The following is a 16,371-nucleotide window of genomic DNA, read 5'->3' on the forward strand; positions in this document are numbered from 1 at the left end:
ACTGAAAGTGAAAGGATGGAAAAAAAACATTCCATGCAAGCTGTAACCAAAGAAAGCAGTAGTAGTATAAGACAAAAAAAAAAAAAAAACACTTTAAATGGAAATATTACATAAGAGACAAGGAAGGACACTATATGTTAATAAAATAAACAATTCACCAAGAAAAAAATAACAAAAAACGAATAATTCACCAAAAAAAATAACAATCATAAATGTTTATGCACCCAATGAAGGAGCTCCAAAGTACTTGAGGCAAATATTGGCAAAACTAAAGGGAACAATAGGTATTTCTACAATAATAGTGGAAGACTTGAATACCCCAATCTCTACTTTAGACAAAAAACTAGAGGAGGATCAATAAGGAAATAGAGAACTTAAAACATGATAAGTGAGTTAGAGCTAACAGGCAAAAAATAGATTGTTGCATCCCCAAACACCAGTATATTCATTCTTCAGAACAGATCATATGCTGGGGCACAAAACAGGTTTCAACAACTTTAAAAAGATAGAAATTATTCAAAACACATTCCTGACCACAGTGGAATTCAGTGGGAAATAAACAACCACCAAAGAACCAGAACTTTCACTATTATATGGGGGTTAAACAACACACTCTTAAAAAATCAGTGGGTCAAAGAAGAAATTGCAAGAAAAATCAGTAAATATCTGGAGACAAATAAAAACAAGAATACAACATATCAAAATCTATGGGATGCAGAAAAGGCAGTGCTTACAGGGAAATTCATAGCTCTAAATGCCTACATTAAAAAGGAAGAAATAGTTAAAACCAAAGACCTAACTGAATAACTGAAGAAGCTGGAGAAAGAACAGCAAACTAGCCCTACAGCAAGTAGAAGAAAAGCAATAACAAAGATTAAAGCAGAAATAAATGAACTGGAGACTTCCAGGAAGATGGTAGACTAGGAGAGGGAGAGCAAATACTTCTCCAGTCTGTAGCTTGTCTTTTAACTCTCTTACCAGTATATTTTGAAGAGCAGAAGTAATTAAATTTGATGAGGTCCATCAATTTTTCTTTTATTGATAATGGTTTGGTGTCATGTCTAAGAAATGCTTGCTTAACCCAAGGTCATAAATATTTTACCCTATATTTTCTTCTAGACATTTTATAGTTTTAAGTTTTATATTTAAGTCTATTATAAATTTTTGATTTTTGTGCAAGGTGCAAAGTATAGATCAACATTCATTTTTTATTTTGCATAAGGAGATCCAATTGTTTCAGCAGAATTTGGTTGAAAAGAGTATCCTTTCTCAACTGAATTGTCTTTGCCCCGTTTTTGAAAAAACAATTGACCGTACAGGTCTGGAACCCCTATTCAGTTTCATTGATCTATTTGTCTTCATGCCGATACCACACTCTCTTGATTATTGTTGTTTTCATAATGAGCCTTGAAATATGGTACTCTAAGTTGTCCAACTTTGTTTCTTCATTGTCAAACTTGATTTGACTATTCTAGTTCATTTGCATTTCCATGTGTGATGGTTAAGTTCACGTGTAAACTTAACTAGGTTATGATGTCCAGTTCTTTGGTCAAGGAAGCACTGGCCTGATTGTTACTGTGAAGGTATTTTGTAGATTTAAATCATTAGTCAGTTGATTATATCTCTGGCTCATTACATCTACAGTCAACAAAGGAGATTGCCTTCCACAGTGAGAGAACTCTCACCTAATCAGTTGTCAGAAAGAAAAATTTGTATCTCTACTTGAGCCAGCCAGCTTCTCCTGGGTAATTCATCAAGACTTTCATTGGAATTCCCACTGTGACTTGCACAGTAGTCTTCTAGAATATTTCACACCTTGGATTTGTCTGACCACAGCCTTGTATGTTTTTAACTTGTTCCTTTATCCTCCACTATTTCTTATGAACTGGAAATTCTTTCTAAGGCCTGATTAGATTCAGGATAAATACTTTTGACCTTAAACCTCATAGTTGGTGTTTGTGTCACATCAGGATGCACATACTATCAACTTGTGCTTTCATTAATTAAGCTAAATTTGATCCCTTGCTTTAAATGGTTATTGCCAATTCCTCTTGTTGAAAATCTATATTTTTCCCCTTTGTGATTAGCAAATGACCTGTGAGGTGATACTTTGACAAAGAATAAATATCTTATTTTACACGTTTTCAGCTAATATTGCTTTTTAGCATTTTTTATGATCATTGCCTGAAAGAATTGTTTCAATAGGTGTTGCTCAATATGACTAAGTTTATCATTCTCTATTTATTAGAGGTATTATTTCTTTTTCCCCCTTTATTAGAGAAGCTGTGGGTTTACAGAACAACCATGCATAAAGTACATGATTTCCAAACACCAGCCCACCAACACCACCCTGCATTGGTGTAAAACCTTTGTTACAAGTGTTGATAGCACATTTTTATAATTGCACTACTAATTAAAGTCCACGGTTTAATTTAGGATTCACTGTGTACTGTAGTTCCAAGGACTTAAAAAAAATGTAATTGTTACCATATATACAATCTAACACTTCTCTCTTTAATCATATTCATATATATATCTCAGTGCTGTTAATTGCATTCACAAGGTTGTGCTACCATTATCATCATCCATTACCAAAACATTTCCACTGCTCCAAATAGAAACTGTACATTTTAAGCCTTACCTTCCCATTCCCTATCCCCACCCCATCCCCTGGTAACCTATATTCTAGATTCTGACTCTATGAGCTCGCTTATTCTAATGGTTTCAAATCAGAGAGAGGATGCAATAATTGTCCTTTTGTATCTGGCTTATTTCACTCAACATGCTGTCTTCAAGGTTCACCCACGTTCTGTCATGTACCAGGACTAAAGAATATAGTATTGAGACGGGGGTTGACAACAAAACAATGGGACACAACAGACTCAAGCAGACATGGATTCTTAATTTATGATAGAAGTACTACCAAGCAGGGTAAAAAAGACCCACTTTAATACATGATGATGGAATAATTAATTGTACATATGGAGAAAAAAGGAAACTTGACCCCTACATCACAGTATTCACAAAAATAAATGCCTGTGTGAATTGTGACCGTTTGGAACACACAACATCCTTCCGGGATACAAGTAATATTCTCTTGGTATGGATTGTGGTTACCAGTGCTTGCTCTACAACCATATTTCCCCGTCCTTTCCCTTCGCCGTCTCTAGACACATCAAGCGTGCTCGCCGTTATCACCTTGGCTGCTCCATCCAGTTCTTTACTCCTAAGCCCCATTTTCTCAAATACAATAACAGAATCCTCGCTGTGAACGCGCCCTTCTTTTCTGCCCGGGAATGCTATTCTTGGTCGTACGACCCCAAACCATTCTAATATGGCCACGCCTTCCTTTCGGGATCAAATGAGACGAAGTGAACGGGGCCATTTTCTGTTTAGATTTGGCCTGTGATTGGTTCAGCGTTCGGTTCTGGCTGGAACACTAAATAAGAATGCACAGCGCTCCTTACAGTAAGTCCGGAGGTGGAAGCTACGGAGAAGAGGAGTCTCGAAAAGACAATAAAGTATCGGATGTAGCTGCTCTTTTTCCGGCTGTGTTGGAGGAATCCGATGGCCGGAAAGGCTATCTCAATGTCCGTACGGTGCATCTCCCAAAATGGCCGCTCCCAGCACAATGTGATGCAAAGGGCGCGGCCATCTTGCCTGCTACGATGCCCCCAGGGACCAGAGTCCACGCTTTCAAAGTGCTACTGAGTCCGCGGAACAGGCGAACGTCTGATCTGCCAGACCCGGGAGCGGAAGCGGAAGTGGCGTATATCACCTTGGCTTCCTGGGACTCAGGACTCGCTTTTACTTCATATTTCTGCGACTGAATTCGGGAGTCAGGCGCCGTGGGGATTCCGTGGCTTGGCGTAAGGCTTGTGAGGGGAACTCGTGAGGGTTGTTGTTTAAGGCGGCTTCGGGGATGCCTGGAGCGCAGTGGACGGTCTCTGCAGCCATCAGTGTTTAGGGGCGTGCGTTGGCGGTTTGGAAGAAACCAGAGAGCCAGGAGTCCATCCCTGTGTTCCTAGGGTGGATGTGTTAGCAGAGCTGCTGACCTAATTAGGCGCCTGTGATCCGGCACCGAGTATCCTGAGTGTCCGTGATACGGTCGGTGTGGGGGTGGATGTCTGGGGGACATTTGACCAGAGTGAGAAGTGCGGGCTGGGAAAAAGATTGGGCATCAGGGATGGGAGAGGATGGTAGAGTGGAATGTAGGAGGTCTAGGGTGGAAAGACATTTTGGGTGCTGTCCGAAGCATTGGGGTATTATATTTCCCACCATTTTATCCTGAAAAATTTCAAGCATACAGAAAAGTTGAAAGAATAGCAAAATGAACAACAGTGAACCCACTACCTTAGATCCAGGAGTTGTTGTTGTTGTTGTTTTAAGTTATGCTTTAATTGCTTAATATATGTTTGTGTGTATGTGTAGCTACATGTTATTACAGGCATTTTATGTCAATTTTGCCACTTGTTGAAATTTTAGTAAGGTACACAAACTGATGATACGTACCTCATAGATGTGTTTTGCAGATGGAGTGAAATTGTTTATCTGAAGTGGCTGACCAAGCACCTGACTTATGGTGGGTACTGACTAAAAGGAGCTATTATTACTCAAATGTATGACTTGGTAGATAGGAATTTTTTTTACTTTAAAATAATTCTTTTATTACCTTTGTCTTGTTTTATATATTCATACATATAGATATACAGACATATTCTCTATCTATATGAATTTATGTGTATGTATAGATTTGGAAACCTCCCTTGATATTAAGTGGTGTTTAAACTTTTTTATCACAATATTATTACATGCTTATTATCAGTAGAAAGCAGACAATAAAATTCACTTTCAGTTTACTACCTACACCAAGGTATCTGTAATGCCTTGTAATGTAATTTCAAACTAAATTATATATGAGGAATATTTCTTTTTTTTAAATTTTTAAAAGTGGATCAGATTAAATGCATATTTTGAAGGCTTCTAATTTAGTTTTACCACACTTCCCTACTAATTTTCTGCTATGCAGCACTATCACACAATGTGCCAGGTTTTTCCACATCTTTGGCAATACTGGATATAACATATTCTCCCATCTTTTCTAGTATGATATGCTATCAAAAAATATGATTGGTTTTGAGTTTTCTTTATAATTTTAAATATAAAATGTGAATAATCATTTAAATAAAGGTGGTATTTGATAATTTGAAAATGGCAAAGTCCTCCATCATTGTTCCATCTTTCTGGTCCACTCTCACCCTCTGTTATACTACTTAGAATGTAGTATGTGTTATTCTCTTGAGTTTTAAATATATAGTTTTATCTCATTTATATGAATACCTGAAGAATGAACTATTTAGTTTTGCTTGTTTTTAAATTTTATAATGGTATATAATGTGATCTTCTGGGGCTTTCTTTTCTTTATTCATTGTGTGTTTATGATTCATCCATATTGTGTATAGGTTTGGGTAATCAATCTGCATCCATTCTCCTGGTGTTGGAATTTATATTATTTCTAAGTTTTCGCTATTATGAGTAGTGCAACTCTGAACATGCTTGTTTATCCAACATGGATTGTGCCACTTTACACTCCCATCTGCAGTGTGTAAGAGTGCCTGTTAATCCACATACTTTCCAACACTTAGTGGATTCACTCTTGATTTTTGCTAGTCCTCTGGGTATAAAGCAGTATCCCATTGTAGGTTCAGTATGCGCTTTTTTCATTATTAACAAGGTTGATCATCTTCGTATATGTACATTGGCCCATTTTAAAAACTGAGGTTTTTCCTTCTCATCTTTAGGAACTAGTCACATATTCAGAATACTTGAATTTGTTAACTGTTATTTTGTTAAATATTATTTTTCTCATGATGCCTTTGCTTTTCTCTGTTTTCCTGAACATATGGAGTATATTTGTAATGGCATTTTTAATGTACTTGTTGGCCAGTTCTATCACTATTGTCAATTATAGTCTGTTTCTCTTACTTGAATTTTCTTTTGGTTATGGGTTGTATTTTTCTCCCTTTTCTGGTATGTGGCCTGGCAAATTCTAGTCACCTTTGCCTCCTCAAATTTTGAATTCTATATCATCAATTCAGCAAGACTTCTAGACACTAAAGACAGAGGGTAATTTTGGTAATGCTATATGGAAGCAGAAGTCTTATATTTAGAGGGTTTGTGTTTTTAATTCCTGCTCCACCAGTTACTTGCTGTGTGGCTTTTAGCTGGGTGCTTTACCTTTCCACTCTCAGTTTTCTCTAAAATGGAATTTATAATAGTCTGTACCTCATGTTGTTGTCAGAAATAAGTGATATGATAACACACTTAAAACCCTTGCACATGGAGGGATTTGCTCTCATTATTATTATTGCCAGGTTAAAGAAATCTTTGCTTGAATCCATAGGTGCTGGCATTCTAGAGCAGGCCATCTCCTTTAAGGAAAGAAAACAGATCTCAAGTCCAGAAATTAATCCTTGCTGAGGATACTGTTCATGAAAGACTATTATCAGAATTTCAGGGCAAACAGATACTAGATGTGCTGGCCATTTTCAGAGAGCTGGTGAAAATGACTAAGTCCCAGGTGAGCTGTTTTTTAATTTACCAGTTTGTTTTCCAGTAGGATTGTGGAGGTTTATAACAATGTACATGATCAAATGGAAGAATGTTTATCGATAAATTGTGACTGGGAAGGATGTGCTTAGGCTAGGAGACACAATAGAGGATTCAGACTAGCTAGTCAGAAATGGGGATCTATCTGCATGTCATAGTTTGCTAGTAATTAGCAATCCAAAGCTGAGTTGTGAACTTTTCTATGGTAATACTGACACCCATAACAAGAAAATTTTTTAAAGTTACAAGATTTTCTTTGCCCATAAGGAGGAAGCAGATGAACTCCTTAAGATCAGTAAAAATTTCCTGGACATTAAGGGTAAAGGAAGGTCTTTGATGGGTCTTCCTCTTTTTTTTTTTTTTTTTTTTTTTTTTTGATCAAGGGTGTGGACCTTGTGAATAGTTACCTTCCTAAAGAAAATGTAGGAGATATGAAAGGCACAACTAGCAAGCTTTTAAAATCTCTTCTTTTCCATAAAAAGAGATCATATTAGTACTCACATAAGGGTTATTGTGAGGATCGTTGTGTTAATATATGTAAAATATTTTGATGATACATGGTACATGGCAAAATATCTGTTTTTGCTTTTATCATTATTGTGATTTAATGTTTAGCATCATCAATTTTTAACTGGCAATTCTGAGCCTTCCATATTCTTATGTATGAAAAATACTGCAGTATATACTCAGTGTCTGCAGCAAATGTGCACGCTTGCTCACTCAGACATCTGTTCTCCTCAGGTCCCAAGTAGTCTCTCCTCCTGTCTTAATGAACTATTTGCAGTTCCTTGACCCAGCATGGTGTTCAAAACCTTTACACATTTTAGAAGAGAACATGCTGTTCTCTTCTAAAAGGCCTTGGCCCCCATCTTTTCTACCTCTTTCTATGGAACACACTAGTATTCATGCTAATCACAACTCCCACTCAACCTCTTCTTTGGAACAATTTTTTCTTTACTTACTGGTGCCTACATTTTAACTGGTATATAGTTCTGTCATAACCGTTATTAAACCATAATGCTTTGACGTATACATATTTGCCACTCTTTGCAAGATCAGAGGCTACTTAACAGCAAGGCCAAACTTTATTTACATTTTTATTACAGTATGTGTCGTGGGAAATAGTAAATGCTCCAAAGATGTGTTACAGGTGGTTTGTAGGTAATGTAAACTTTTTAAAGAAATTTTACATTGGGTGAATGAATGGGTGGAGAAGTGAATGAGGAGTGCATAAAGAAAGGTTAGATTTAATGAATTTAGCTCACAAAGTGTAAAACAAAACTGGGTACCCAGAAACCTGTAAATAAAAATTTCCATAATGAAAATATTTGGAATAAGTTCTTCTAGGTCTTTTATACTTTATTCTATGAAATGAATTCCAGATTAGGAAGGAATGTGTCATTACAGGAATTATTGTCATTCAATGATGTGGCTGTGGACTTTACCTGGGAGGAGTGGCAGCTACTAGACTCTGTTCAGAAGAACCTCTACCGGGATGTGATGTTGGAAAATTATAGCAACCTGATGTCATTGGGTAAATTCAACTTTCCTAAATATCTCAGCATGAGCCCATTAATTTCCTATATTTTTTTCATTGCTACAATTTATGGACTGTCAAATATCCTTAATGATTTCATGCTTGGGTTTTTATAGAGGTTAAAACTTATTTTCATAGACAGTGACTGCATGTACTTTCACTTTCCAAATGAAAGGCGTTTATTTTGCTGATATTTAAACTGTGCATTCCCTGAAACAGAACTTTTCCTCAGAAGCCCTAATAATGTTCAGGTTCTATATGAATACCCACTGACAGGTTATCAAGCTACTGAGGCTGAAGCATTCATCCAGTTGGAGAAAGTAGAAGAGCAAGGGATAGTAGCGAGGGAATTCCCAAGTCAGTGCAGTCCAGGTGAGTGCAACCAAATCAGTAGGCATTAGTGGAAGTTACTAGATGGTTATTGATTGGTGGGAACTGTTAAGTATTTTTAAATAATTTTTCCCCAAACCTCTGACCCTTTAGAGATGACTTAGAATGAGTGATAAGTGGTATTCAGTATGAATGATGCCTCTTCCACCTTGATCCTTCCTCATAGAACTCTCTTTTGCTAGCCACCTTGGAGAAGACTTACGTCCCTATATCTACCCTCGATCAGATCCTTGCCTAATTCATTTTACCCTTGCTTTTTTGCTCAGTCTCTTCTTTTACAACCTCAATTTGGCATAATCATCCTTTCCCACCTTTTATCCATATTTATACACCTATTCTATGATGTTGCCAAATATTTGTAGACTCTTTGCCAAGTTTAATGAAATCCATGTCCCTCAGCTCATTAATTATTTCAGTGTCATTTTTCTAATGCCTCAGACTTATGTTGTGTACCTATGGTCTCATTTTCTGAGTATTCTTTGAATGTCGACTTGAGAGTCCATCCCTGTCCGTTTCATGATAATGGTAGGATTAATTTCTTTTCTAGAACTAATCTTACAAGTTTATGATGGGTATCAGCAAGATAATGAGAAGGATAAACTGGTGGACAGAGACCATGAGAATAAAGCATTGAGAACAATATTTGCTCTGAGCAAAGACTTTGTTTCTTTAAAAGAAAGACCCCATAAATGTATATCAAAAAAAACAAGTTTGAAACAAAGTTCAGGTTCAAATTTTCAGAGTAACAACTATGTAAAAATGAACTCTGATAAGTTAAATGAAGATGGAAAACCTTTTTTCCATATTCTACAAGAAACTTCCCATATTCAAGTACAACACTATGAACATAATGCGTGTGTAAAGGCTTTTAACACGATGACAAATGTTAAAAGACATCACGTAATTCACACAGAAGCGAAACATTATGAATGCAGTGAATGCCTAAAATCCTTCAGGTGTAAGTCAAAGCTTCTCATACATCAGAGAACTCATACAGGAGAGAAACCATATGAATGCAGTGAATGTCAAAAAGCGTTCAGTACAAAATGCCATCTCACTCAGCACCAGAGAACTCATACAGGACAGAAACCATATGGATGCATTGTGTGTCAGAAATCCTTCAGAACAAAGTATCATCTCATTTTACACCAGAGGACTCACACAGGAGAGAGACCCTATGAATGCAAAGAATGTGGAAAAGCTTACAGGGAGAAGACAAAGCTCAGATTACATTACAGAACTCATAGCAGTGAGAAACCTTTTGAGTGTAGTGACTGTGGAAAAAGTTTCATGCAGAAGTCAAATCTTATTATTCATCAGAGAATTCACACAGGAGATAAACCCTATGCATGTAAAGAATGTGAAATGGCCTTCTGTAGTAAGTCTCAGCTCATTGTTCACCATCGAATTCATACAGGAGAAAAATCCTGTGAATGCAGGGAATGTGGGAAATCCTTCAGTAAAAACTCACACTTCATCACACATCAGAGAGTCCATGCAGGAGAGAAACCTTATGGATGCAATGAGTGTGAAAAAGCTTTTGTACACACGTCACAGCTCATTGTCCATCAGAGAGGTCATAAAGGGGGAAAACCTTATGAATGCAAGGAATGTGGGAAAGCCTTTAATAAAAAATTACACTTCATAACACATCAGAGAATTCATACAGGGGAGAAACCTTATGCATGCAGTGAATGTGGAAAAACTTTTATAGACAACTCACAGCTCGTTGTCCATTTGAGAACTCATACAGGAGAGAAACCTTATGAATGCAAGGAATGTGGTAAAGCATTTAATAAAAAGTCATCCCTTGTAACACATCACAGAATTCATACAGGAGAGAAACCTTACGAATGTAGCGAATGTGGGAAAGCTTTTAGAGGCAAGTCACACCTTATTGTCCATCAGAGAACTCATACAGGAGAGAAACCTTATGAATGCAGTGAATGTAGAAAAGCTTTCGTAAGAAAGGCAGTGCTCATTGTACATCAGAGAACCCATACAGGAGAGAAACCCTTTGCCTGTCTTGAATGCCAGAAAGCCTTTAGCAGTATGGCAATGCTCAGTAGACATCAATTGATTCATACAGGAGAGAAACCCCATGGATGCAGTGAATGTGGAAAAGCTTTCCGCCAAAAAAGCCATCTTATTATTCATCAACGATGTCATACTGGAGAGAAACCCTATGGATGCCTTCTGTGTGGACAAATCTTCAACCAGAAGTCACAGCTCATTAGACATCAGAGACGTCACTCAGGAGAGAAACCGTATCGATGTAGTGAATGTGGGAAAGCCTTTTTTGAGAAATCATACCTCAGTGTACATCAGAAAAGTCATGTAGGAGAGAAACCCTTTCAATGTAGTGAATGTGGAAAATCTTTCTCTGTCAAGTTTTTTCTCACTTCACATCAGGAAATACATACAGGAAAGAAACATCAGGAACACTGTGAGGGCTAGAAAGACTTTAGTGAGATGTCACATCTCACTGAAGATAGGAGGACTCCCTCAAGAGATATTTTATGAATGCAGTGAAAGTCAGGACACTTTTCCACTAATTTTAACCTTTGTTAGAATCAGAAAATTCTTTCAGGAGAGAAATCTTCAAAACTCATTGAAAATGGGATATTCATTTCCCTAAAATGTAGTTTCATATATCACTGGAGAAATCATTGTAGAGAAAGGCAATATAAATGAATTTAATGGTGGAAATCTTCTTGAGGAGAAACATCACATTGTATAACATACAGAAATGCAATTTTCTGGGTGCAGCAAATTTTGGAACACTTAGGAAAACATGTCTTCATGAATAGACAGTTTTCAATGAGGAAAAACATCCCACACATGCTGTGAATACTGGAACACTTCCCACACATGACTTTTCTTTTCATACCAAAGAATGCAGATGACTGTGAATGGGAATGTCTCTGTCATGAAGTCCAAACTCATTGTGTATCAGAGAATATTTATTCAGAAATAACATAATGGAATGATGGTGGGAAAGGTTGTTTACTCATAAATAATTTCATAATAGAAGTGCTGGTCCTGCCACACTAGTGTGTATTTATAAAAAGCATAACACAAGGTAGCTGGTTACAAAAATAAATAATCTGTGTGACAAAATATTTCCTATCTTAAAAAGTGCATGGATTTGATAGAACATAAAAAAGGTTATGGTACAGGATTATGTGTGTGTGTATATATATTATATGTGTATATATATGTATATATATAATATCTATATATCTATATATATAAACTGGTTGTATAAGGATGCGTCTCTTAGATCCATGTCAGTTATCACTGTTTACTTCTCAGACCTAAATCTACCTTTCTTAGCCCTGCTTAGGGATACTGGAGTTGGTGCATGTGGACATATCACTTTCGTCAGTGGGATAGTCTTTGGGTTATTAATGGTGAGTGAAGTAGGGCTATTACATGGCCATAGAAAGAGGAAGGGACTTGTCTTTCTGGTCCTAGTGATTTTTTTTCTTCTGATGTGGCTGCCATCAGATTGGCATGTTGAAGTTCTGGTGGCCCTCACCTTCATGACCCCAGGTGATGATCTCCAGCTATCCTGAACCCTCCAGGGAGCCTCTTCACCATCATCAGCTACTTGATGAGTTAACAACTGTGGCTTGCTGTCATCCTTCTGTTGAGTTTCTCTGCCACCCTATAGGCTGCTCCTTCTTCAAGTTACCTTCCCATTTGACAGGCTCCATTACCTGTGGCAGCTATACTTTGTCCAGTGAAGTCTGAATCACAGCCTTAAGGGTTGGGAGTCCTTCTGAGTTCTTAGTCCCTCCCTTTTCTAGTCTCCCTGTCTCTCTTAGCTCTGGAGGTAATAACTACTTGCATTTTCTGTTTCTATATTATTTAGAATTGTCTTTTACCCCTTGCAGTAGTTAGCTACCTTTAAATTGTTGATTTTACTCTGTATCATAGTTTTCCTGTCCAAATTACTGGTGTGATTTCTCTCTTCTGCTGGACCCTGCCTGATAGAATACTTTTAATTAAAATTGGAAAAAGATACAAAACAACAGCTGTCTACATACAAATATAACATAAATATAAAGAAAAAACAAAGCAGTAAGAAAATAAAACTGATGATGGCTGCTATTACTAAAATGAGTTATTTGGAAAGCCATAATTGTCCAGTCCATCGTCCATGATAGACTTGCTTTTATTAGTTTCGTGATGATGTTCAATACCATTTCTATTCTAAAGTATTTTCCTATGGAAGTTTTCAAGCATACATAAAGTAGACAGTATATTACAATTATCCCAACATGTTCATCAAGTTTCAACAATTACCAACATACTACCAATCATATTTCCCACATTTTTTCCTGGAATAACTTAAAGCAAACTCACTATTTGCATTCGCATTTCTAACAGATAAAGGTGTTTTCCCCTGTATATATACACACCTTGCCATTCTTGCACTTAAAAAATAATACCTTGATAACATTTAATATTCAAATTAATTGATTGCAATATTTTATGTCTTTTTCAATGGTGATCCAAACAAGTGGTAAGTGGGATTTGGTCTGGGGTGCTTCAGCTGTTGATCATGTTCTGATTCTTAAGCTGGACCATGGACATCCTGGTGGTTTAGTATTCCTTATATTTTAATATTCACTATTGTGTTTTCCCCTTTTTATTGCTGACCTCACATTGAAAGGTTGTATAGTTCAACCTTTATGCAGATTGTATATATAGTTTCTCAGTTTATCACTTGTCTTTGACACATCCACTATTGCTGCCACAATCTGTCAACAGCACCTCTGATGTTAAAGAGTAGATGCCAATAAATCTACCAAAGCTGCTCCAGGAGAGCCAGATGTCTCTGAATGCTTGCCAGCAGATGTGATGAATCAGTGTGTGGTGGGTTAAATTATGTACCCCAACAAAAGACATGTTAATCTGAGTTTCCATTGGTGTGGGCCCATGTGTAAGTAGGACCTTTTGAAGATGTTATTTTAAGTTAGGACTGGCCAACTGAATCAGGAAGAATATTAATCCATACTACTGGCGGCCTAATAAAATGAAGAAACCAGAAGGTAGTAATGGAGAAGGCCACAGGGAGAAGCTGGAAATCAGTGAAAACTAGTAGAGCAGACACAAGGAGAGAGTCATTGCTGTGTGATGGGAGGCAGATCTACAAGCCAACAAGCCCTAAGGGTTGCTGGCAGCCAGCACCAGAGTGCTACAGATTTCAGAGAAAAAATATGGTCTTGATGGTGCCTTGTTCTCGGACTTCTATCCTCTGTGAGCTAATAAATGCTTGTTTAAACCAACCTATTGTATAATATTTGTTATAAAAGCCTGGCAAAGTAAGACATAGTGCATACCTGTTGCTTAATATTGCACACTTGTCCTTCTAAGTTGGGTGGAGATGTGTCTGCTTGGGGAATTCTAGATCCCATGAAGTTCTGTGACTACAAAGGAATTTGGGAATGAAGTTTAAAATTTCTGACTACTATATGAAAGGAAGAAAGTTAGAAGCTGGTTGTAATGGTTAAGAACATTCATCTCCAGAATTTGTGGCACCATGTAACTTCAAGGTAACTTCCCTGCTTAGAAACAAAAAGACAAACAAACAAACAAAAAAAACCCAACAATGACGACAACAACAACAAAAAGCGAAAAAACCATAGAAACATTCAGATCCCTGCAGGAATTAAAGCGTCATTTTTGTATTCCAGTTTAGCAGTATGGTAACATCACTGGGGTTTAGTGGACAGGATGTAAAGCCTAGAACTGACTTGAGATAGGTAATCTAGTAGGAAACCCCACCAAAAGCTGAGATCACAAGGAGTTAATCTTCTATTTGAGAACAAAAGAGAATCTCACATGCAGCTGAGGGTAAAGAAATCAGAAACCTGCCTGTTTTGAATATGTCATTGTGTGGAGATAAACATACAATTCCCCTCCCCCCAATTAACAGGTTTTATGTAATGTAATGCATATAGAATACTGCATTCTGTAAGTGTAGAAGACAAATTGTTTTGTGTAAATATGGGCCGATTATGAAATATAACCACGTATTTGATCATAAAGCAAGATTGGTACCATATAGATGAGCGCCTCAGTAAACAATGCAATTAAGTTAGAAATGAATTATAAAAATAATTTTGTAAACATCAAATTACAAAGTAACTCATGAGCAAAAAAGTACAGTACATATACTTAAAACTGAGTAGTGAAAATATTAAAAATTTGGATGCAATTAAAGTGATTCTTAGAAGAAATTCTGTAGACCTCAGTGCACATGTTAGAAATGAAATATTAAAAATTAATGAGCTAAAAATCCAGGTTAAGTTGAAAAACTGCAAAATAAATCAAAAGAAAAAGGAAAGACAAGAAAATAGCTGAAATTAAATAGAAAGGAATGATGCAATAGAGATCATCAACAAAGACATATATTTGTTCTTTGAGAGTAGTACCATAAATTTAAAATACTGAGAAGCTTGAACAAGTAAAAAGAGAATATGCAAAAGCTCAATGTTAGGTTCAAGGCAATACAGTGGAGGAAAGGATAGTCTTCAACAAATGTGCTGTTGGATATCCACATTAAAAAAAAAACTAAACACACATATCTCACACCATATACAAAAAAAACTAAAAATGGATCATAAATCTAAATCTTAGAGCTAAAGCTATAAAACTTTTAAGAAAATATAGTTTAAAAACCTTTGTGACTTAGGTTGGCAAAGAGTTTTTAGATATTACACCAAAAGCATGATTCATAAAAGAAATGACTGATAAAATGGACTTCAGTAAAATTTAAAACTTGTGTTCCAGTTGCAGAATCATTGTTATATTTCTTGGTGTTTTTTAATGCATGTGCAGCAGAGGAGTGAGTCTGGGACTTACACCAGTTTCATACACAGAATTAGGGTATCCCCCCCACTTCAGCTCTCTTCTCTCCAGCATTTTTACCCATATTCTCTGGCTCCTTGGGCCCCCATTTTACCCAGTAGGAAGATATTTCTGGCTAGAAAACTGGAGTTCTCTCAAAGTTTTAGCCTTCCATCCTGTCAGACAGTTTTGCCCTAGGACCACCCAGGGGCAAAGTGGTGAGACAAAGGTTTTTGAAACAACGGGGTTTTTCCATGCTCTTCCACAAAAGGGACTGCCTTTCCAAATACTTCTATTCCTAGAAATGGATTTTCTTTCAAGGTTTTAGGTGCCGATGCCACTGCCACTCCTCTGGACATACAGTTTTGTAGCAAGCCTTAGTTCATGACCAAGCTGCCGAAAGGAAAAAAAAAGAAAGAAAGAAAGAAAATGGAGATTCCTACCACAGTTTCTGGCTCTTGGGGAATTCTTCTTTGTTCTCTAGCTATTGAGACTAGTTTCTCTTACTGTCTTTGCTCTCCAGTACCTCTGCCCAGTTTCATAATTCAGCCTCCCCTCAGGTCAAAAGTGGGAGGTAAAGAAAAACAAGAAAACTTAATGTTGTGCATTGGTTATTTTCCAATTCAAGACTTTCCTTTCTAATCTGCTTACAATTATTTAATTTCAGAGTTCTCAGGTAGTTAGGCTTTTTTTTTTTTACAAAAGTTTTTAGTTGTAATCAGAGGGTGCAATAAGTTGTAGTGATCGTACTCAATCATGACCAGCACTAGAAGACATATCTGTATTTTCAAGTGATAAATCATCCTTGAATTCATGGAGAGAACACCACTTGGTCATGAAATATTATACTTTTTATATATTGATGGATTTGATTGCTAATAATTTGTTTTTATTTTTACGACTATGATCATGAGGTATCTTAATCTGAAATTACCAAATGAGTTTTTTAATCAGATTTTATTGCACCAAAAGAT

At 36.7% G+C, this 16,371-nt stretch overlaps 1 protein-coding gene across 7 annotated transcripts; it reads left to right on the forward strand.

The window, feature by feature from the left end:
* The first annotated feature begins 3,789 nt into the window (after positions 1-3,789).
* Positions 3,790-11,734, forward strand: LOC119521296 (zinc finger protein 268-like). Of its 7 annotated transcripts, none has more exons than XM_037819402.1 (6): positions 3,790-3,869; positions 4,520-4,582; positions 6,404-6,580; positions 8,017-8,143; positions 8,423-8,518; positions 9,084-11,734. In XM_037819402.1, exons 3-6 carry the CDS (start codon positions 6,566-6,568, stop codon positions 10,991-10,993), a joined length of 2,148 nt encoding a protein of 715 aa, XP_037675330.1. In that variant the 5' UTR covers positions 3,790-3,869; positions 4,520-4,582; positions 6,404-6,565; the 3' UTR covers positions 10,994-11,734. The 7 variants fall into 7 exon arrangements, with proteins under 7 accessions (XP_037675330.1, XP_037675337.1, XP_037675335.1 ...); XM_037819407.1 differs by having other exon boundaries at positions 3,835-3,869; positions 4,533-4,582; XM_037819403.1 differs by lacking the exon at positions 3,790-3,869 and adding an exon at positions 3,876-4,107.
* Positions 11,735-16,371: the final 4,637 nt, after the last annotated feature.

Source organism: Choloepus didactylus, chromosome 27 (genome assembly GCF_015220235.1).
Source record: "Choloepus didactylus isolate mChoDid1 chromosome 27, mChoDid1.pri, whole genome shotgun sequence".
NCBI classification, from domain to species: Eukaryota; Metazoa; Chordata; class Mammalia; order Pilosa; family Megalonychidae; genus Choloepus; species Choloepus didactylus.

What these genes read in the sequence shown, in the direction of transcription:
- LOC119521296 (XM_037819402.1), top strand. An exon ending in TAGCAACCTGATGTCATTGG is followed by an intron (nt 8,144 to 8,422) that starts GTAAATTCAACT and finishes ACCCACTGACAG; the next exon opens with GTTATCAAGCTACTGAGGCT. An exon ending in CCCAAGTCAGTGCAGTCCAG is followed by an intron (nt 8,519 to 9,083) that starts GTGAGTGCAACC and finishes TTTCTTTTCTAG; the next exon opens with AACTAATCTTACAAGTTTAT.